Source organism: Homalodisca vitripennis, chromosome 3 (genome assembly GCF_021130785.1).
Source record: "Homalodisca vitripennis isolate AUS2020 chromosome 3, UT_GWSS_2.1, whole genome shotgun sequence".
In the NCBI taxonomy this organism is placed as follows: Eukaryota; Metazoa; Arthropoda; class Insecta; order Hemiptera; family Cicadellidae; genus Homalodisca; species Homalodisca vitripennis.
Window position 1 is genome coordinate 187,306,750 of NC_060209.1, and position 23,587 is coordinate 187,330,336.

General features: G+C 33.9%; 2 protein-coding genes across 2 annotated transcripts in view; both read left to right on the top strand.

The window, feature by feature from the left end:
* Positions 1 to 2,566, top strand: part of LOC124358515 (fat-like cadherin-related tumor suppressor homolog) — a 17,270-nt gene extending 14,704 nt beyond the window's left edge. Inside the window, exon 7 of the mRNA XM_046810810.1 lies at positions 2,428 to 2,566. Coding sequence (XP_046666766.1) covers positions 2,428 to 2,566 — 139 coding nt within the window. The remainder of the gene's footprint in view (positions 1 to 2,427) is intronic.
* LOC124358516 (fat-like cadherin-related tumor suppressor homolog) lies at positions 2,563 to 23,587 on the top strand. Its single transcript, XM_046810811.1, has 11 exons — positions 2,563 to 2,603; positions 2,651 to 2,746; positions 2,874 to 3,102; positions 6,203 to 6,446; positions 6,638 to 6,858; positions 9,225 to 9,418; positions 11,290 to 11,557; positions 12,367 to 12,522; positions 13,719 to 13,917; positions 20,617 to 20,805; positions 23,439 to 23,587. Exons 1-11 carry the CDS (start codon positions 2,563 to 2,565, stop codon positions 23,585 to 23,587), a joined length of 1,986 nt encoding a protein of 661 aa, XP_046666767.1.

Below are 23,587 nucleotides of genomic sequence, written 5' to 3' on the forward strand. Positions count from 1 at the left end.
TACAAATTCATTAAAATGTGAGTTTTATAAATCAAAGTACATAAAATGTTGGTTTTAATTAAGAACATGTACAAGTCTACTGAATAATTTTACAATTTTACTTTAGTAGGAAATATGATTTTTGATGGTATTGAACACGACATTTGGTATCGTTTGATGTGAAAAAAATCAATAACACTCCGTTTAGAAATCCGCAATCTGATCTCTTCTTCAGGTGAATCAGGCGTGCCAATCAGAGGCAGTTCTCTTAAGTCGGTGAGTGAGTGCAGACCTGTTGTGACTTGCATTCATTAGTTCACTTTTATTGTTATTTAGTGCATGTTTTAGAGTTAATCTGCATGGACTTGATACACAAAATACATATCGCAACGCTCTGATATGCATTGTTTATTTTTACCTACATTTTAGTTATATATTTGTTTAGTTTTTACTTTTGGAAGAGATCCGATTTCAAATTTCGAAAAGTAGTATTAATGTTTTTTTTTATAACTGACAAACCTCTGGAAAATCCTGTTTCTTCGTAATCAATTTATTGACAAAAATAAACACGAAACAAAGAACATTAACAATGATTTCGTTGAAGGTCTGTCTTAAATCGTTTTCCGAAAAGGGTGAGATTTCCTTTATGATTTCACTAAGCGCTATGCATTTGCAATGAATTATAGAACTTTTAACTATAGATATAATATAAACCATTTTTAATTGTTGTACTTTGGACAGGAAGACGGATTAATTGAGTTTTATTGTGATACTGTTAAGAATTTGAAACGTACGCACATACTCATTCAGAGCTTAACAATTTCGATACAACCATCAAAGCGTCACCTTTTGAATAGTATTCTATGAGAAAGGAATAGTGTCAGTGTGAGTTATAACACTTTTCTAATAAAGGGGCAGCATGAATGACTGGTTTCTTGATATTTAATTACGTTCACGTCAAGCAATTACTCAACAAAGGCATCCCACTTACAACTTAATTCAAAGGAACGCTATATTTGACCTGTTTCAAGATTAAACTAGCCTTACTAAATCCAAGTTCACAATCGAACCAGAATTAATAAAGGCGTGTGCGATTTCTTCCATGTGTTTTTTATACAAATGCGTTAAATTTTGGTTACATTTTGTTTATTTTTTGCTAATTTTCTTTACAGTTATCTTCGATTTCACATTTCAAGGGATTAAAATCTAACTGTTACGTTTTAAAGTTTTTACTAATTGTGCTACAGCCTCATATCATCATAGTGTTACATACACCATAAAGACAGCCACTATTTGTTCTTCGGAAGCATTCATAAAGTTCCAAATACATGGTAACCAGCATGAACCTCGGTATTAAGGTCTTGCCTTTCTTTTATTGTGCTTACTGATGCAGGTGTTGGGAAATAATTGGTTGACTCCTGCATCCTCTCTCTTTCGTGTGTTGTAGAGGATGGCAACTCAATTCAACCATCATCATGAGCTTCACTATAGGAATTGTCACAGTCCAACATCTTCTGTTCTCCTATAGTAGTTTGTACATTGCTAATATTTAACTTGATGTAGGTTTGAGGAGATCCGTGTCGTGGATGAAGTGGAGGAGAGTGTAGCCCTGGGTTGGATAGTCTGGCAAAGCCGAGCTCGCAGCGCTCTCTCCCTCACGTATGATATAGAGGATGACAACTCCACTGAATCATCATCATCATGAACTTCACAACAGGAATTGTCACCGTCCAACATCTTCTGTTCTTCTACAATACTTTGTACAGTGCTAATATTTAACTTGATGTAGGTTTGAGGAGATCCGTACCGTGGATGAGGTGGAGGAGAGTGTAGCCGTGGGTTGGATAGTCTGGCAAAGCCGAGCTCGCAGCGCTCTCTCCCTCACGTATGATATAGAGGATGACAACTCCACTGAATCATCATCATGAACTTCACAACAGGAATTGTCACCGTCCAACATCTTCTGTTCTCCTACAGTACTTTATACATCGCTAATATTTAACTTGATGTAGGTTTGAGGAGCTCCGTACCGTGGCTGAGGTGGAGGAGAGTGTAGCCCTGGGTTGGATAGTCTGGCAAGCCCGAGCTCGCAGCGCTCTCTCCCTCACGTATGATAAAGAGGTTGACAACTCCACTGAATCATCATCATGAACTTCACAACAGGAATTGTCACCGTCCAACATCTTCTGTTCTTCTATAATACTTTGTACAGCGCTAATATTTAACTTGATGTAGGTTTGAGGAGATCCGTACCGTGGCTGAGGTAGAGGAGAGTGTAGCCGTGGGTTGGATAGTCTGGCAAGCCCGAGCTCGCAGCGCTCTCTCCCTCACGATGATATAGACTCCACTGAATCATCATCATGAACTTCACAACAGGAATTGTCACCGTCCAACATCTTCTGTTCTTCTATAGTACTTTGTACAGCGCTAATATTTAACTTGATGTAGGTTTGAGGAGATCCGTGCCGTGGCTGAGGTGGAGGAGAGTGTAGCCGTGGGTTGGATAGTCTGGCAAGCCCGAGCTCGCAGCGCTCTCTCCCTCACGTATGATATAGAGGATGACAACTCCACTGAATCATCATCATGAACTTCACAACAGGAATTGTCACCGTCCAACATCTTCTGTTCTTCTATAATACTTTGTACAGCGCTAATATTTAACTTGATGTAGGTTTGAGGAGATCCGTGCCGTGGCTGAGGTGGAGGAGAGTGTAGCCGTGGGTTGGATAGTCTGGCAAGCCCGAGCTCGCAGCGCTCTCTCCCTCACGTATGATATAGAGGATGGCAACTCCACTGAATCATCATCATGAACTTCACAACAGGAATTGTCACCGTCCAACATCTTCTGTTCTTCTATAGTACTTTGTACAGCGCTAATATTTAACTTGATGTAGGTTTGAGGAGATCCGTGCCGTGGCTGAGGTAGAGGAGAGTGTAGCCTTGGGTTGGATAGTCTGGCAAGCCCGAGCTCGCAGCGCTCTCTCCCTCACGTATGATATAGAGGATGGCAACTCCGATAGGCACTTCACCATCAACCCTACTACAGGAGTTGTCTCAACCCAACACCCCCTGGACTACGAGACTAGGCCAAGCTACAATCTCACTGTGTCTGCTACAAACATGGTAATGTACTTACAACATTATTTGTAATGTCAGTGCAATATTTCTGGAGACGAATTTAAAGATAGATTATGAACTTCGCAGAAATATACGTATAGCAACAAAGTATCTAAAGTTCAAAAAGTTAGTTTCATTTTACTGAGAGTTGTAATTAAAAACAGTATATTCGAGTACTTATTTATAGGGATAATAGCCTCAAATTAACTCTAAAACATAAGGTATCGAACTTTTTTACTTTTATATTCTTATACAACGCTGCTTTTTACCTTTTTATTATAGCCTTGAATCCTATCAATACCCAGCACTAATATAGAAACAGTACGGTTGGCATGGCAACAGTATGTAGAACGAAAACTATCCGATGTGTCTATTGCTTAACCATTTGTACATCTATTTTTCATTTAAGTTCACTAAAGGCAGATGGAATAATAAACAGTCGAATTAATGAAGAAAGGATCTAGTAGTGTTGCTTTCATCTTTCTGTGAAGTATGTAGGTGGATATTAGTTTAGCATATTTAGTATCCAAAATCTATACTTACTCTTTTTGTGTATGTTATTGTCCAACATTCGTCTTAGATGAATACTGTAATTTTGATATAATTTATAGATGCTTTTCAAAAATCGAATTGAAATACTTTTATTAGACACTGTAGGAACGGTTCTAATTTCGAAATCTACCGTTATAGTTAAGTGAAGATCTAACTAACTAACTATACTTTTTTTAATCTCAGCTATTTATAGAATTATATTGTTATGTATCATAAAATGTATTTGATAGATTATTGAGACAGCTTAGTTTCTGTTCTAAATAGTTTCTGAAAAATTCATTGTATCACAAATTTCATCAAATGACGTTTCCCTTACATTTATGATTTCCCATGACGAGGCGTAAAGAACTTCCATAAAATACTCGTTGTATTTCGTAAATAACTAGGTTAGTCTGAAAATGTTTTAAAGAACGGGGCGCTATCGAATCAACCTGTCTTTCTTGGGAAATCCATTACACCAGACAATGCCCAGAGAACAGAACGTCGTGAATTACACAAAACATAACGTAGATCACAACTGCGATGCTGTACTTTCTTTAGTAAGTCTCTTAGAAAAAGAGTTATTACCGAATGATGGCAACAGTCATTTTCTTTCCAGCAATCTGTTTTTGTTGAATGTCGAGATCTGTTTCATTTCTTCAGCGAGTTGGGGATTTTACATTCCTTTGTTACTCAATGTCTTTACAGATGACTTAACATCTTTTGTTCTTTTAACCTTGCCAAAGGTTCCTGTAAGTGGCAAAATACTGAGAAGCGAATTGACAACAGTTCAAATATGGCTACAATTTACAATTATTATGTAAACGTAGCAAATTTTAAGGTAGTATGAATACCTTATTCACAGGCAAAACTAGAGCATTTGATGATTGCTGAATTCGACAATTGCATAAATTTAGGCATAAAATAGAAGTGATTCATCATTAGTATTTTCTTATTTACTACAAACTAAGTCCAAATTTCCAAGTTAACGGCTGCTATTTCTGGCTGGGTTGTTCGTTTGAGGTTGGGTTTGCAGTATTAATTTTTGTTTACCTTTAATTTGATGTGCAGAACAACGTATTCTAACATATAAGATTTTCTTCTGACTCCTTGTGGGCCGTCACCCTGAAGAAGTGACGGTCACTGGATGTATGTGATAAATTAGATTTTCCCCGGGAATTTTTGTTCACCTTTTATGTACCACATACTCTAGAGAATCAATCTTTTAGTGTTGTTTACATTATGTAGGTTGTGTATGTTTTACATTTTACACAGATAGTTACATAAAAAAATAAATGTTCAATACATTTTTTAAGCAAAAGTGATAAATACTTTTACAAGTATTAACAAGCAAGCAAATCGAATTCGCCTAAAAGAAAGCAGAGTACAAAAATTGCTTGTTGTGCAAATTTACAAGCAATAAATAAGAAATAAAGTGAAAGAAATGTATGTAATTAGCTAGCACTGGTTATAGACTAATCCTTACAATATTTCTTTTGAACATGGTGTAAAAATAGACACAGAATTTACGATATTTTAATATAATTTTTCAGTTGGATGATTACGAGCCATACAATCGTAATTTCTTCGTATGAGTTTGATATTTAAAAAATGTAAACTAGTAGATTTATTCATTTTTTACTCGTAATAAGTAAGGTTATGAGATTTAATTGAAAATTTTAAAATTTACAGTACACATAGTTTAAAACAGTACTAGTAACAAAGATAAATATCATGTATGAAAGTTCACTGTAAAGTGATGGACTCAACATTTGCAAAGTTAATTATGTACTTTGTTAGAATAGGTCCAACTGTCAGTTTATAGTGAATGGAAGGGTTAAAAACAATGGGCCCAAAGTGCCACTTTCCATGATGAACGCAGAGTATTGTTTCTATTTTCATCGCTCTAGTGGAGAGATACGCACATCTCCTTATCAATTTCCCGAGCAGATGTGCCTCTATGTTTGAGAATCGTAGTGTGTTGTTTGTTTTTTTGTGTTGGGGATAGGTTGGGCATGAATGATATGATAGACACTCTGTTATTCCTCAATCATTTCACTTTATAATATTGACACCTCCTATGTCACAAAATTCACTGTTATATTTCTTTACTCCATCTTGTATAATTTTATGTGGGTTAATTTTACGCGTGCTGCTGATAATGAAACGTATATGTTGTTGCTGAACCAGATATATGGAGCTTAAGAAATTGTCAAAGTAAAGGGACTGCAATGACAATTTTCCTCCGTTTCTAGAGACCAAATAGCAAAACAGACACCAAAAGACAACAAGTGACTTTTATCTCGTTTACAAGCCGGAGTGAGAGCGGAGATCGCACTGGTAGTAGACATAGTGGACTACAACGGCAACTCCCCTCGGTTTCCAGAGACCGAATACCAAAGCAGACACTATAGGAAAACAAGTGATCTATATCTCGTTTACAGAACGGAGTGACAGCAGAGATCGGGCTGGTAGTAGACATAGTGGACTGCAACGACAACTCCCCTCGGTTTCTAGAGACCGAATACCAAAGTAGACACCAAAGGACAACAAGTTATCTATATCTCGTTTACAGGCCGGAGTGAGAGCGGAGATCGGTCTGGTGGTGGACGTAGTGGACTGCAACGACAACTCCCCTCGGTTTCTAGAGACCGAATACCGAGGCAGAATATCCGAGGACGCCACTCCAGGTTCTCTGGTCCTCACGGATTCTCGGAGCCCTCTCGTGGTGAAAGCCGAGGACGCGGACTCTGCTATCCTCCAGTACGACATCGTGGAGTCCGTCCCTAGGAGGATCTTCTACATAGATCCATCCACAGGTAAATTTTCTTTTTCTGGATAATTGAGCAAAAACGTTATTTTTATTTCACTTTATATCGTTATATACCACCGACTCGAGACTTTAATTAAGAATATTATATTTCAATAAACAGATTCAATTTAATGCTTTCCACGAAATTTTACAATATTTATTTAATCTTAAGAGGGTAATGGTGATGTAAACTTACAGGAGCAATCCGCACCCAAGGCCAGTTGGACTATGAGGAGACCCAGTCCGTGACGTTTCACGTCCAGGTCCGGGACACAGGATCTCCCCAACTGTCCGGTCGGGACCTCGCCAAGGTCTGGGTTCAGGTCACGGACGTCAACGATTGTCCGCCACACTTCTCCCAGACAGAGTACAATACTACAGTCCTGCTGCCCACTTTCAACAATGTCTCTATTGCCCAGGTAAGTTCTTACATACAGAGAGTCCTAAAACTCCGAACCAATCCTCCCTTCCTTTCACTTTGAATCCTTGAGATGTTTGAAATATTCTTTAGGAATGCAATAACTGAAGATGAAGATTGTTTGATAAATTTAATTACGTCCATTTCCTCTAGTAAGAGGTGATTAAAATAGACTAAATTGAATGACACAACGTATCACATTCAGTCTACGCTATCCAAAATGACTGTGGTCTGAATAAATGTAAAATCCTATCTTCAGTTTGTTGCTATGTTGGAAGGAAACATGTGATGATCTTTTAGAGGCATATAACTTCCACCGTTCTTATGTTATCAAGACTTTCACAATCAGGTATCACACGATGATTTTACTTATGTAGATCTTTCAATTACCCAACCTCCCCTCTTTTTGGGTGGAAGAGCTAGAAAGGTTTCAACAAGTAACCCTATTACGTAATACCTCATTTGTTGGTTTTTTAAATTTAAATTTTAGAAAGTGGAGGGATTTTTAGAATACATCTATAAATAACATAGCTACAAGCCTATATATATATATATATATATATATATATATATATATATATATATATATATATATATATATATATACTTTGCCTTCCTCTTAGGAATCTAACACTGTCACAGATCTCAACACTTAGCCATAGGAGCGATACGTGTAAAAGATTATGTTGCTCCACCGAGCTTAGAGATCGTCATTAAAACATGATAGAACACTCAATTGTGCACTTGATGTGACAATGAGAATACCTCTTCACCTAGATTACACTATATTGTAGCAATGGGACTGGGATGGTCCATTTGGTCAAAAATACCGATTTTTTGTTTTTTACATTTTTCAAATCTATGTTCTGTCCTCTTTAATTTGAAACCATTAGAACAAACTTCTGAGCAATAATAAAATAATTATGTGCATTTTTGTAATGTTGTGCACGCTTTTCTGGCTCGTAAACCTGCGCCGCGCGAGTACTGAGATGTTACTTCAACACTACATTGTTATTGTACTTTATTATAGTAGGTCTACCTATTTCTAAATAAACATTTAGAATTAAGTAATAAACAAAATTAAACCCATCTTCAAAGATTTATCTTCTCCTGTGCTCTTACAAAAGTGTCTGCATGGTGGCACCCAAAATCCTTCTGAGTCGCTCAACAGTGTGATCTGGAATAGAATTCCAAAGTCTAATTTTGTGATGATTTCTACACTCGAGTTTGGTGTTTATTAGGGTATAGCTACTTTAAAAAATGGAAACATTACTAAATGTAAAATACTAGGAAAATTAGGAATCACACCGGGCATTAATAATTGCATAAAAACCTTGAAATCCATTAACGAAACGTGAATCGAAGAAGCAGAGAAAGCTGTAGAAGAAATTAGAAAAAAGTGCCGTAAGACTCAGCAGTTCGCTAAAAGGAAGTTGGAGGACCAGTTTGAGGAGCAGGAGGACCCAAATGAGCCTTCATATGGTGCAGGGATGTATTAAAGTAAACAGATTCCTCTGTGTTTTAGCAATACATATTTTACTCGCGATTCCCGAACATTTGTGTTTTTTTTTACATATGTACCTGTATCTCAAAAACTATAAAAGATATAAGCATGATCTTTTTTTTGTTTTTTTCCACATAATATGCCTTACATTTTGAACAGACAACTTTTTGAAATACTGCTTGAAAAAAAAAATTATATCTGATCATATGAGGAAAAAATAACAAAATGTTATATATATACTGTATATATTTTTATAAATTACCAAAACCTTTACCTGATGGAATTTTTATAACCCCTCTGCTAAAAATGTAAAGAAAAGGTTCATCTTCAAAATAAAACACAAGTTAGTGCTTTATCTTTTATGGTTATTGAGATAGAGGTACAACAAGTTTGTTAAATTTAACATTGCAGGAATAGGACAATCCCAGTCCCCTTAAGTGTCTCCAATGTCGAATCGATGTAAAGAGTTCATTTAAGTTTCTACTTAGCCAAATTTCTTTTGATTCTTTAGAGGAATAAGGCTCTAGATTCAAGAGTCAAGTCAGTGCCAGCGTCACATTCCAGACGATGCACTTAGATGATGTTGAACTGGAACTAAACATTCACATCAATAAATATCCTTGTGTGAAGTTATTACATGTGCTTAATCGAGATTCGAAAATTCTCAACCGATATATAGTTAAAGGTTGAACTTTTTGGAAACTCTGTATAATTTATGTTGTTGAAGTTCATTCAACGTCTTACATTCCGTCAAATAATATGAAGGGATTTAGTTTTTCAATTTCAGCCCCTGTTACTAAATATGACCACATCAGATCCAACATCTAGATGTAACTAAGTCAAGTTTGCAATGTGACGTGCAGGTACAAGCGAGTGACTGCGACTCCCCGAATATAACGAAGCTGGAATACTCCATAGTGACCGGAAACTACGAGAATGTCTACGCGATGTCCGGCGACTCTGGCCTGATCTCTCTGAAGAACAAGTCTCGAGGCATTCACAAGTCTCCTCACCGCCTCAAAGTTGCCGTATCTGACGGTCCCCACACGGCATTTGCGTGAGTAATCTTCATACATGTTCCCTCTCCTGTACATGGTAAAATAATTTTGTAATCTAAGAAGATGCAAGTTTTATTTTTTTACAGGCACAATGATTCAATTGCTTTAAAAAAATTTTGTTACAGATAAAAAATTGTATTCCTTTGGTCACCAGTGTTATATACACTTTTTTTAAACCGGTGATGAGCAAATTCAGTCAATTTACCCGAGAGGATGTTTTGATAAAAAAGATAAATAATTTGTTATAGCATAATAAATATTATGATAATAAACTGTAAAGGGATTAAAAGATATTAAGACAAATGTTAATTTATTGGGAAAATCAATTGAGACCACGATACAGACCAGTAAATTGTTTAAGCATAAAGTGACTTTCTATGGAAGTGTAGTTTGCCTAAAAATATATTTAGTCAAATAGGTATATGTTTAACGCTCTGTCGCTCTACTAAAGAAATCATGTTAACTACTAGAATAGATAATAAAATTAATCAATGTTAGTATATCAGTAAATGTTCAGTTTAAGCTGAAAAAAGTGTATCGATCTGTATTTTTAGTATGTATAAATAGTGATGGATTATGTTTTATGTGATGATCAGAGGTAAAACGCTATCCTGACACTGATCTGGAGGAAATGAGTTATTACAGGTAGAAATATTTTATCGCCCAGTTTCTTTTCTTTTTTTTAAACAGTAGTTCTCGCTTTCCACATCATTCCCCTAAAATATTACACCAAAGGCAATCTTATAATAGACGTAAGTTTGGTAACTCAGCTTATTATGGTAGTTGGTAAAGTTCAGCAACAACGTTATTACAATAGTTCTTGTAATACTGTAACATCGGAGCCATGACAAACTATTTTCTGTAGAAGATTAGGTAGACCACCCGTGCTGTAGGCAACTTACTGTGGTCAAACTAAGTAACAATTACACTTTTACTATCTCTAAATCCACTAATTTTAATTGAATAACATTACTTAAAACTTTAATAAAGGCTCAAATAATGCCTATTTTTGAGCTGGAGTAATGTTTTAGAAATATTATAATTCAACATGGGTTCTAAGTTATACGTAATTTTTAATATCTTTAGACACTGAACATTTCGGCGAAAATAAAAGTTAGATATCTTAAGTCAAAATAAAGGATACAGTTAGAGGATCTGCCAAATTACGTACTAAGAAAATAGTTTTAAATTAAGTTTTGGGTTATTCTCACTATAACGCAGTAGGGAGCACAATTTTTCTAAGCTTATTACTGACATATTCTTTCAGGGAAATGGATGCAGGGCTTTTCAAATGTTGAAAGTGCTAAAACTTCTAATATGCCTAAAATTTGTCAAATAACTATGCACATTGTCAAAGATAAATACCAAACTCAAAGAAACAGCAGTAGTTATTTTTGACCTTTAGATTTAAAATCTTGATCCTTTTTGTTTTAGTTTGCAGCACTGAACTAAAATAATGTTACTTTACATAGAAAAATCTTATTTTCGTCATTCCCATCAATTTTGTTGTGATGTTTGCTACTGTTCTTGTGAACTTTACAGTGATCGTGCTTACTTATGCGTGGACAGATTTCGTTAAAAAAGTGCATTTGGTATTGTAATACAATTTGCTAAGTAGATTGTGTCTTGTAAATAAGATTTATTTTTTTATTTGACTAAAGATTTGCAACAAGCGTTATTATGTTATTGTTGAAATAAATTACAAAATTATTTATTTTAACTTAAAAAAAGACAAAATGTTGGCTAGCGGCTGAACGAGACATTTCTCGACCTATGTTTTATATGACATTTTTTGTTTGAAATGATGAGTACTATCGGCCCAAGAAGTGTGATAACCTTTTTTGAGCACCCTGTGTACGCTTCACCGCAGGTTTGTTAACATAAAGTGGGAGTGGAGCTCCGAGTCGACACTCAAGTTCCAGCAGGACGTGTACGAAGCGGCTATAGTCGAGAACTCCACCAAGATTGTAACAGTGGCTGTGGTGTCAGTGGTGGGGGCAGAGTTGAACGAGCACGTGGTCTTCTCCCTGCTCAACCCCTCACCACTGTTCCACATCGGCCCCACGTCGGGCGCCATTCAGACCACCGGGCTACGCTTCGACCGTGAGCACCAGGACCACTTTCAGCTCATCGTTCAGGTGTGTTCAGTCATCACTGGAAACATATTTCTTCCTATTTTACTCCTCAGAACGTACAATAATTTTAACTTTTAGTGTCAAAACTAAAGTTTTTATTCCAGAAATGATAACCTATATGATATTCAGTTTTAAAACGTATCTACAATAGCATAATCAGTTTTTTATTATTAACTAAATTGAACTTAACTGTAATAGGCGGCTTTGATCTGAAAGAAGACAGACAATATTGTTCTATGGCTAGCGGTCCTTTACAATTAAAATATGTGGTATGTATTTTACGTTGTACATGCATTTAAAGTAGGAACTCCAAGAATATTTTTTACCATGCACATTTAAATGTAGTTGAAGATAAATTAAAAAATTTTTACAGTATGTATGAGTTAGGAAGTCAAATATTTAAAACGATTTATATCACAGAAATAATAATTTTCCAACGAAATATGATTTTAGGAATTTTACATGTTTTTACCAAATGTTAATTGATAAAAAATTAGCTTGTGAATTATTTAGTGTTTCTTACAAAAGAGGAGACATACAACCCTCGTAGATTAATAATTTCTTAAGTTCTTAAATATGTTTTGTGTGTTTAAAAAAGATGTTTTAAAGATATACTGTTAAAATGTGTAATATAACGATTTCAAATATAAGTGATTTTCAATTCCAAAACCTTAAGAGATCGGTACATATCTGAGTAAAGGAACTTGGTGGTTAAGTGGAGATTCCAACCCAAAAAACGTTTAGCCTCGTAGCTGTATGATACGTTGTTTTTGGTTGTGACAGTTAGTTTGTGTAAATGTTACTATTCCTAGGGTCGCAGCACGACAGCTGGTGCAGAAGTGCGGGTGGCTCAGACCCTTGTGAACATCAGTGTGCTGGACATCAACGACAACTGCCCTCTGTTCGTGGGGTTGCCGTACTATGGGACTGTGCCTGTGGATGCGGCCAAGGGCGATGTCATCACTAAGGCATGTGGCAGGTTTGGCTCTCAATATACCAATCACGTTAAGGAACAGTCGATATTAAACATATAGCATGTAACATGCTTACTACAGTTTTTTTTTTATAATCCTCTTTTTGAATTATTAGTAATAAATAATATGATCACAGACTCAAATAATAATAAAGTTCTTATTTTAAACTGCCTTAAGTATCAGAGGCAAGGAGATTAGCGTTGGAAATGTTGGTTACTTCAATTTTCGACTAAACCAAAAAACATTTTCAGTCATACTACAGTTTTTTAGATAGATTTATTTTTAAATTTAAATATTCAGTATTTATATCCTAATAGAAACAGTGAAAAAGTAACAAATACATAAACTTTATGTTGACGAGATGAAAAGGAATAAATCTGTCTACATTAAAGAGTTTTAAAAATTAAAACGTATTTTTAAATTAATAGATCGCGAATTTCCAAATCTTTTTTTGATTACATCAATTCCATAATTTGCTGAATAATACTGTATATAATAGTTAAGCCATGATACAGTAAACCTGTCATAACACTTGAATCCCTCGAGATGAATAAATGTTCATTATTTCTGAAGATACATTGAAAGTGAAGTGACGAAGATGATTTATTGATTTTTGGAAATCAATAAAGTTATAATCTCATCACAGACAAATCACCGAATCGTAGTGTAGCTAAGTGACGGGTGGCTTTATATAGATCTCTGAAGCTAAGAGCACTTCGTTTGAATCAATCGTCCTAATTAAAAAACTATTATTGTTGTTGTTTGATTAGTTTTTTAATCTGCCTACTCAGATTATGACGAAATATTTTTTTTTTCTAAAGTTGGTAGCTTCTTGACTGACGTAATACTAATTAGGAGATTTTAAGTAATTTGTGCCCGATTTATGAAAAAAATTGATGTTTATATACATATGTATTCCCAACATTGAATTTGGCCTATTTACATATTTTACTTGCCGAAGACTTCTATCTAGTTTACTATTGATGTAGTAGATTACCATGTTAAATAGATAATTCTATTTACAGCTTGAATATTTGGATTTTAGCAAGATAAACGTGAACAAGCAAAAGTAAATTACATTTATAACGTATAAAAAGAATGATTTGTGAATAAGATACACTTACCATTGCTTCTCAGCACAAGACCATGTGCCAAGCCGAAGGTAAAGTGTAAAATAGCGTATCCTGCAGGTACACGCCATCGACCTGGACTCCGGGGAGAACGGGGAGGTGAGGTACGAGCTGATGCGAGGCCATGGTGAGCTGTTCCGCGTCCACCGCAAGACCGGAGAGGTCATACTCAAGCAGCCCCTAGAGTCTCAGGTCCGAGAGTACCAGCTCAGCATCGCTGCCTACGATGGAGGTTATACCCGTCTACTCTGCTCTAATTGTAACAATATCAAACCCTCTATAATTCCAACAAGGAGTAATAAACTATTACTAATTGGCATTATTCATGATTAATTAATTCTCTCAGTGGCCAAAAATAGTAAAACAAATGACTGAAAAAGATTAAAATAAGTAAAGTAAAGAATGAATATCTAGTTACATTATTTATGTTAAATAAATTCGCTTTTAACACAATGTATTAAATTAAAAATGTTATCTCGAAAAGTGTTTAATATAAGTAGACAATAATAACATTTTAACACTTTTGTGTATTTTTTGTATACAATTTACAAGTACCCGATGAATTCTTCTGAAAATGTACATTGTACAAATAAATTTGTTAAAGATTATTATTGTTTACTTACTTGTTATTGATTTAATGAGAATGGTTCTTTCCATGTACTATTTACCAGAGCAATATAGTGGTATAGCAAAAAATTAATCTATATATTCCCTTTTATTCAGTTTTATTACTTTTTAATTTATAAATATAAAGATAACAATATATTTGATTGGTGTTGATATATTAATTAAAATAATAAGCTTGTATGAGTATAAATGTTCTATGCATTACTAAATATGTTAATGAAAACAATACTTTTTCCATATTGTTTATTTTTGGGACGAGGCCTTTCAAAACCGAACGTTTTATCATAAGACGACTCCACAAATAAAAAAATTTGGGGAAAAGTAATGTTTTCATTAGCATTTAGTAATATTTAAAGAATTTTATAATTGCTCCAAGAGTCTTCAATAAATGTTCTAAGTCAATGTTTTACAATTCGTTTTAAAATATGTTTTGTTATTCGGGATTCTAAACCAATAAGCTCGATCGAAAGGTAAATTTATCCAGTAAAATACTGATATCTAAATTTCGCAGTTCCAAAGAGCATAACAAAAACTAACTGATTGCTTTTTGTTGAATTTTGAATCTTGGAGCATTGGAAAAAAACGGTTTATTGTAATCACTAGATAAAGAGGAATACGACATTTTCCAATATATAATTTTTTTTATTTTGTGCAAGACCTTTCTGAATCAAAGATTTCCATCACCAGGCACTTCACAAATTAAAAATTAAAAAAATTTACCCCCGGGGGAGAACCCCAAAACATGGGAAAAAGCGGGAAGTCTGGGTCATAAAGATTGCATAAAATAAACGAATCGAAAGAAAAATCCAAAAGCAAGAAAAATTTTTACAAAGCCATAAAACTCATAAATTACCCTAAAAAGTAATTATATTTAAATGTATACAATCTCTATCCTTTTAATGTTTTTAATGAACATATAAAATTCTTCCATGAAATTGGGGAAACCCTTTTTTAAATAAATTAAAATTCTTTTTTTTTAAAAAGTTCAAAAATACCCCAAAACGATCTAAAAACATTTGTTAAACCCCCTTTTCCCAAAACGATTCCTATATTGAGTTATTTTTTTTTTGTGTTTTGTACCCAAAAAATTTCGTAAAAGATAATAGGAAAAAATTAAATTTTAAAGTTTTTTTTAATAATTTTTAAACTTAAATGCAAGAACAAAAAATGATTTGTGCTAAAATTGTATCGAGGGTTTTTGGGAATTAGGTTTTTTAGTTCTAGACACAAAACCAATCCCCACATTTTGCCCGGGCCGTGTTCTTTTTCCCCAAATATCGTCTGAGGCGGCAGAGGCCATTCTCTGCAGAGTGCAGCGAGGGACCCCGATCTGGACCCTCCCCGCAGTACAAAAACGGCTCCAGGGGCCTCCACCATTTCCTATAAGGCGGACACAGGGGTCGTAGATAATAATGGTCTCAATAATGGAAAAAATATTTAATGTCCAAAACAAATCTCGACTTTACGTTCAACTTGATTACGTAAACTTAATTTTGGTTTCTTAAAAAAACTTAGAATTTTAGTTATTTCCCCTTTGTATTTTATTAAAAAATTATTAATCATTTTTTTTTTTTAAAAACAAGGTAAATAAAGAAGGTTTTTTTTTTAAATGATAATATTCCCCAGTAAAAAAAAAAATGGAAAGATAATTTTCATTTAACGATTTTAAAAAAATTCTAGATCTAAGCCTTCGAGTTTTTAGATAAATTTTGTGGTACAACTACCCTTCTTTCTTTTTGGGGGGTTTACTTCAAAATTATATTTCCAAAATTTAACCTATAGACAGCAAAAAACCCCTGGCCTCCACCTGGAAAATATATCTGATATCTGACAACATGGATTTAGGATTTGCCACCCACTGAAACCCCCAATGTAATTAGAAAAAAATGGAAAAAAAAAACCCTTAATTATCTTTTTCGATTTTTAAATTAAATTTTTTCAAAAATTTTTAGTTTTTCCACCTTTTTTGTTTGCAGAAGAAATCTTCCCCTGCCGGGGGGGGGGGGGGTGGGGGGGGGGTGCCCCTTTTACTAAGCGGAAGAATTGGCCCCTTCTTCTTAAGTTCCTACCCGAGAAAACCCGGGGCCCCCTTTTTTGGACCAAAGGAAGTAAGAATTCCCCAATAAATGCGGAGGATGTCCTTGACTTTTGTAATTTTTCTATTTTGGACCCACCTCCCCCCCCCTTTTTCGATACGAAATCAAATGTATTGCGCCCCAAATTTTGACCACCAAAAAAACCTCTCAATTTTTTAATAAAATTTTAAAGGGCCCCCTTTTTGAATACTATATTTTAAAAAGGGTTTTGGGGTTCGTAAAATTTTTTTTAAAAAATACAATCCTTTTCCAGTTTTCAGAAAAAATTGCATTTATAACTTTAAGGGGAATTTTTGTAAGTTTTTGGGCCCCACAAGGAATCGCCCACTGTGTTTGAGATCCTAAAAATAGTGTTGAAACTAAACGTTCTTACTGGGGATATAACCTGTACATTCCTTTATCACCCGAAAGGGGGGCCCCCTTTTCCTCGAGATATTATTTTAATAATATGTGCCCGGGCGAACTTCTTTGGGGATTAAACTTCTGTAAAATTTTTCCGGGACTGCGAAACCCACCCGGGGCCCCTTTTTCCCCAGGTCACTATGAGGGAAATAAAAGTTCCCCCTTACAAATTCTTCGAACCAAGACCGAAAAGTCCAGGGCCTGACAGGACCCGGGCGCCCGGTTCCTAAATTGAGAATAAAATAGGGACAAATTTGATTTTTGGGAAAGTCTAAAATTTTTGTAAGGGAAAAAAAAGGGGCCTTTTTATTTTTACAAAAAAAATTGTAAAATTTTTTAAAATAACCGGAAAATCCACTAAATTTTAAAATTATACCCTAAATTAATAAAAAAATTTAAATTAATTTTTAAAAAATGTTTTGGCCATAAGGTAACCCAAAACCGGGGTTTGTTTTTTTAAAAAAATGATTTTAACTTTTTACCAATTAAAAACTAACCTGAGAAAACCGGGAAACAATCCGTAAACCTTTTTTTCCTCTGGAAAATTTTTTTAATTTTTCAAACAAAAATTAAAAAGTCAAACCTTTTTGCAATTTTTCTTTTTCCCTTTCCCCCGTAACCCCCCCGGGAAAATGGGGGAACCTAGCTTCTGGGTTGTTCTGGGAGGATACGGACCAAAGTATTAAAATCCTTCTCTTCCCTTTTCCCAAAAAGAAGCATGGTCACATAGAAGACAGGTTAGGCCCCAATACTTTAACCTTTAAAAAGAATAAAAAAAATTACAAAATTTTTTAAAAATGGAAGTTTAAAAAAATTTTTTCTAAAAAAAAATCGGGCCCCTTATGTTACAAAAAAAAATTTTAAAAAAAAGGGAAAAAAGGGGAATGGAAAAACCTACCACTATGAACTAAATTTTTAAAATTCAATATAAATTTTTTCTGAAAAAAAACAATTTTCTTTTTGAAACCCCCCTTTGGGCCTAAAGTCCCAAAGACAACAAAAAAAAAGTTTTTTTTTCTTGCCAACTGGGGGGCAAAAGGCACTGGCAAAAGGACCCTGTGTATTGGGAAAAACCCTCCCCCACACCTTGGCCAGTGGGAAATTTTGCTCGGTTTACAGACTCAAAGACAACTCGCCCAAGTTCATGCTCCGGAGTACCTGGCTTGTGGCCGTCCAAAACCCCAAACCCTCAAAACTCGGGGTTTCCTTAAGGTACTTATTTTGTTCCTAGGAAACCCGGGGGGTACGAACCTTTCACAATTTGACTTAAGTTTTAAAAATTTTAATAAATTTCCAAGAAAGGGGACTTTAAAATTCAGTCAAATTTTTAGAAAAAGAATGAACTTTATTAAACCAAGTTAAATTTTAAACAAAATCCCAACCTGAAAAAATTGGAAACGAGAATTACCTGTATATAAAATTTCCCAATTTTCAAGAAAGGCAAACAACCCCAAAATTGTAATTAAAAACTTAAAACTTTTCAATTTTGAACAAATTTAATCCAAATTTATGAACGGAAGAAAGGACACAAGAAATATTTGGTTTTTGGTCCCCCACATCTTTATTTTGATTTTTAAAAAATTTTTTTAAAATTTTAAACCCCATGTTAACTGAGAAAGTCGGCGTGACGGAAATCTTTTAATAAATTTTCATACCCCAAATCTTTCCAAATACATTTCCCTTCTTTAAAATCTTTTTTTGTAAAACACAAATTAAATAATACTAAATGTTTTTTTTTCCAAATTGTAAATAAATATTCATCTATAACACATTTGAAAAAGAGAAAAATCGTTAACATGTATGTTTGCGGCATTCTTCAAAACGTGTACCTTTTTTTACTATTTGATTTAAAAAATTTTTTAGGGGAAAAACCAAACGGGGAAGTTAATTTGTCATCCCCTCCAAAACACGTTTTTTTAAAATTAATTTTAAATTTCCTTGAAGTGAATTTTGTTTTGGTAATATGTTAGATGAAATGACCATGGGTTTCCGAACTTGAGCACTTTTATTCAAAACGGGAGATTGAGATAAAAATTAAAAACCGTTTTCCGAATTTCCCTTTTCCGAATACACGAATTTTTTTGGTCATAGATTTAAAAAGGAAGGATACCATTTTTGTTTCACATTACTTATTTTTTTCAAAATTTTTTTTCCCGCATTTAAACAGACGCACTTTTTCCGCAAGCAAAAAAGAGATAAACTAAAGAAAAAAAATCTGCAAAGTTCTCGGGACAAAAAAAAACAGTTTTTACCCAAGCTTTATGATTCCTGTGTTTTGAGGCAAGCAACCAAATTTTTTCGTCATGTACTTAGAATATATTGCCCTAGAGCACGGGTTAACTCAGTTAACGAAGGTTATCTTTTTTAAGATTCCTGTTTTAAAAAGAAGTTTGATTCTAGTTTAAATAAGATAGTGAAAATAAAGAATTTTCACTAATGAAATTTTTTTTCAAGTTGTTGGGAAAGTCAACAGTGTAGGTGAAATGTTAAGGGGGGCGCGCAACGACGCAGAAAGGGCCCCCCTGCGCAGGTTACGTACACCCCGCATTTCCCCCAGGGCAGCGAGACACAAGCTTTTTCAAAAATTCATCTGTCAGGGCACTCTGTACCTACAGCACCGTACTTTTCTCGGCGTTAACCTATAATTAATTTTCTTTTCCTTTGTTCAAAAGGGCCAATAATTTGTCAATTGACTAAATATTGTATATTTCCTTTTTCCAAAAATTTTTTTTCCCTTTTTCCTTTTCCTAAAATAAAATGTTAAAAATAAAAGTTCGATTTTTGAAAAACATAAAATTCGAGGTTTTAAGCGAAAAGTAATTTTAAATTTATTAAGAAATTAATGAGATGCTTCTTTAAACAAATTAAACCCTTTCAGCCCTCAAACTTTTTCTCTAAAATTTCCCTTATAAATTGGTGTGATATACTTTCTAATGTAAAACAAACAAAATCAAACAAAAACAAAACCCAAAAAGAGCTTATCAGTTGTGGACGTTTTCCCAATTTTACACTCAAAAATTTAAAAATCTCTTGGAAAATATTTTAAAGAAAATTGGAAAAAAATGCATTTAAATTTTACTTTTGGGGAAAATATTTCATAACAGAATTAAAAGGTTTTAAAAATATTTTTTTTATTTTTAATAAACCAATTTTTCAAAAGATTTTAAAAAAATTTTTAATTTTTAAATCTTTTTTATAAAAATTTTTAAATTTTTTAAATTTGGTAAAAAATATAAATTTTAATTTAAAAAAAAGGTTTTAATTTTTTAATAAAATTTAAATTTTTTTTTAATAAAAAATTTTTTTATACCTTTTGTTTTTTAAAACAAAAATTATTATTTAGTTTAAAATTAAAATAAATAAATTTAAAAATTAAAAAAAATTTAAAATTTTAAAACTTTTTTTAAATTAACAAAAATTAAAAAATTTATAAAAAAAAATTGAAGGATTAAAAATTTGTTTTAATGAAATTTTAAATTTTTAAAATTTTAACGTTTTTTTTTTAGACCCCTGTTTGTAATTAAAATTTTACGTTTTTAAAACCCCTTTTCAGAGGCCAAGTGTACCTTTTTTTGTGAAGCGGCAATAGAGGGTTTACCTTCACTCCCCCTCCGATTCCCTGTCAAAATCTACATCATGGACTTTTCCCGACAGCTCCCGGGGCCCTTCAGAGGGCAACAAACTTCTTCATTCCCAGGACGCCCCCCCTTTGGAAATGTTTTTCTAGTTTTCAGTTTAAGATTTCTAACTTTATTTTCAAACTTTCTTTTTTTGCTTTCTCTTTTATTACTTTGTCTCCCATTCATGGTTTTCCCGGTTACAACGTCACACAGTTGGTCCCAGCCTCCAAAGGGGGATTACCGTCTCTGGCTACCCGGCTCCAGTTTCTGGTCGCCCCGACGGTTGGCTCTACCTTCCCCCCTCCCCTGGACCGGAGGCGGTTGGGCCCCACACCTGGGGCGGTGGCGCAGTCCCCGGCCCCCCCAGCTTGCCACCCTTACACCATTACCGCGCGTCTCGATGTAACGAAAAACCCCCCCTGTTTCCCCTCCGCATTTACCGGGCTTTCCTGGGAGAGAACGTCGCAGGGGAACCTCATCATCAAGGCGGTCCTTTGGGGAAAATTTTGATTTTTACAAAATTTCTTAATTAAAAAACGCAAAATTATTTATTAAAAAAAGTCCAAAAAAAATTATAAACAAATTTAAAAAATTTGAAAAATTTTTAAAAAAAGGGGTAAGAATTTCTTATAGGTTTTCCTACTGCACCAAAATTTAGCCTTCAAATTTTACAAGAAAAAGATTCAACACCCAACAGTCTCCTTTTTCGTCTTCCTTTTTTTCCTAAAATTTTAATAGAAAAAAACTTCATCAGTTCCATCATTTCCAATACAAAAGAAAACCATAGCATTTTTTTATTGTCTCCGAATAAAAAACGACTTTTTGAATTTTTCTTCGATTTATTTTTCCCAATATTGAAAAAAAACCGTCTTTTAAAAAATAAAGGGCCTTTTATACCATGAATTATTGGGGTAAAAAATAGTAAATAAGGAAGGACCAATAAAAACCCAAATAACCCTGTATTCGGGATCATAAATCTGTTCATTTTATTAATCCATTAAAAAAATGTTGGGTTTTTTTTGGGGAAACTTGATTCCCCCCATTTATTAGTATGGGTAAGTCCGATTTTTTTTAGATCAAGAAAAAAAAAAATCCAGACAACTCTTAAAAAATTTACATGAAACTTCCAACTTTAAAAAATAATAAATTTAAAGGTAATAATAGTGTTTTAATGGTTAGTTTAACTTTACAAACGGGGGAAGAATATTTTTAAAAAAAAAAAAAATTTTTCTTGAAAAAATTTTTTTAAAAAATTAAAATTTTAAAAATAAAATACTTTTTTAATTTTCAATCACCATAAACTTTTTAAAAGTAAACTGGGAAAATAATTTAAAAATTTTTTTTAAAAAAATTTTTTGTTGAAAAAAAAATTTTAAAAAAAAAAATACAAAAAGCAAATTTTTTTCTGGGCGTAGTGGAGCGGAAGACCGACGAGGGAAGAAAGGCGAGGTGTACTACCGCTGGGGGGGCGAGGGGTGTTCACCATAGACACACACGGGGTGGGTGGTGACTCGGGGCCTGGACCGAGACTGAAAACCTCCTACAACCTACGGGGGGGGCATGGACAAGCATCCCCGGGACTCACAGTTCCACCCCTCCCTGGAATCTCATAGACTACAACGAAACCTCCGGGGTTTTTTTCCCCGGATGTCACACGTTTCTGGGACGCTCCACACAATTTTTTTAGGTTTTAAAAAAACGTTTTCAAGATCCAGAATGATAAAAATAAGTAAAAATAGAAAACCAAAACTTTTATAAAAAACACCATAAAACCTTAAACATTAAAACCATTTTTGGAAAAATAAAAATCATTTAAGGCGTTAATTTAACGGAGGCCATTATTTTGCTTATGGGGTCTCTAACTTACGTTAAAAAATAAGGACCTGAATGGTCAGGGCATAGCAATGACGACTCGCCATTCCTATTTGGGGAGGGTTTAGGGAAACCCCTTTTCTCCCCTTTTATGCCAAAACTATTATTTAAAAACCTTTTCCCCCCAAAAAAAATCCCCAGTTTAAAAATTCCTAAGGTGAATTTTTTATAATACAGTATTATTTTTTTGGACGTTGAGTTAAAAAGTTAAGTTTTATTTTATGACCAAAAAAGCCTTCAACAAACCCACACTAAATTTTATAGGTACATCGAGAATTTGTGTATTTTATAAAAGATATGTACATTGAACATCTACTCAAGAAAACTGTTGGGTATCTGCTGGCTTACGCATGGTTTGTTTTCGGGGTAAATTGTTTAAAAAACTCTGATTAATATTTTGTAAATAATGAAAAAATTTTTTAGCATAAAATTATTTTCAATAAAATTAGTTATTAAAAGGGTTTTTCGGACACCGGGGTTTTTTAGTCACCACATGGTACTTGCATATCAGAATTTTTTGGGTGCACTAACCTGCAAGTCTTGTGGATAATAAATGTTTTTTACATTTTAAAAAGCGGGAATTTTTTTTTTGAAAAAAACAAATAATTTAAAAAGTTTATTGTTTTTTTTTTTTAAAATAAAAACAATATTTTTTTTCTTCAATTTTTATAAAAACAAACAACTATAAATTGCATCCTAAACCCCGTCATGAAGCCATAATTTTTTTCGCCTCTTTTAAAAGTTAAAACATTGTGCATCAGTCTTCCTTGCATCAGCGGATTAAAATCTACCTCATTAAAAAAAGAAACGTTTGCTAAAAAGGATAACGTTAATAAACGAAAAAACAATCCCAATAATCAGGGGGAATAAAGATGCGGTTTTAAAAGAATGTTTTAATATGCCTGGGCTAGAGCTTTCCTTTGGGTTAGTGTAAACGACATTTCCCTTTTGTGACAATTAATTTTTTTTTAAAAATCACTTATTGATATCCTAAAGGGAAAAATTTACCTATAATATAGTTACATCAAAGTACTAAGTTTTTTCTGGACTAAATGATATTTTTAAAAGGCATTACGGGATAATAAACTCAGTCTGAAGTTTTAAATTTTTTTGGGGCCTATGATCATTACTGTCAAATTAGTCTCCTGTGAATATGTTCATAGTGAAAGAGATTGGAGGGGAAAGGGAGCGAGGTCTGCTACTAGAAGCCTCGGACTTGGACTCAGATTTAGTGCTCAAGTTCTACATCTCTGGCGGGGATCCAGATCTGCAGTTCGCCATGGATGAAGCTTCCCCCGGGGTGATGACCTGA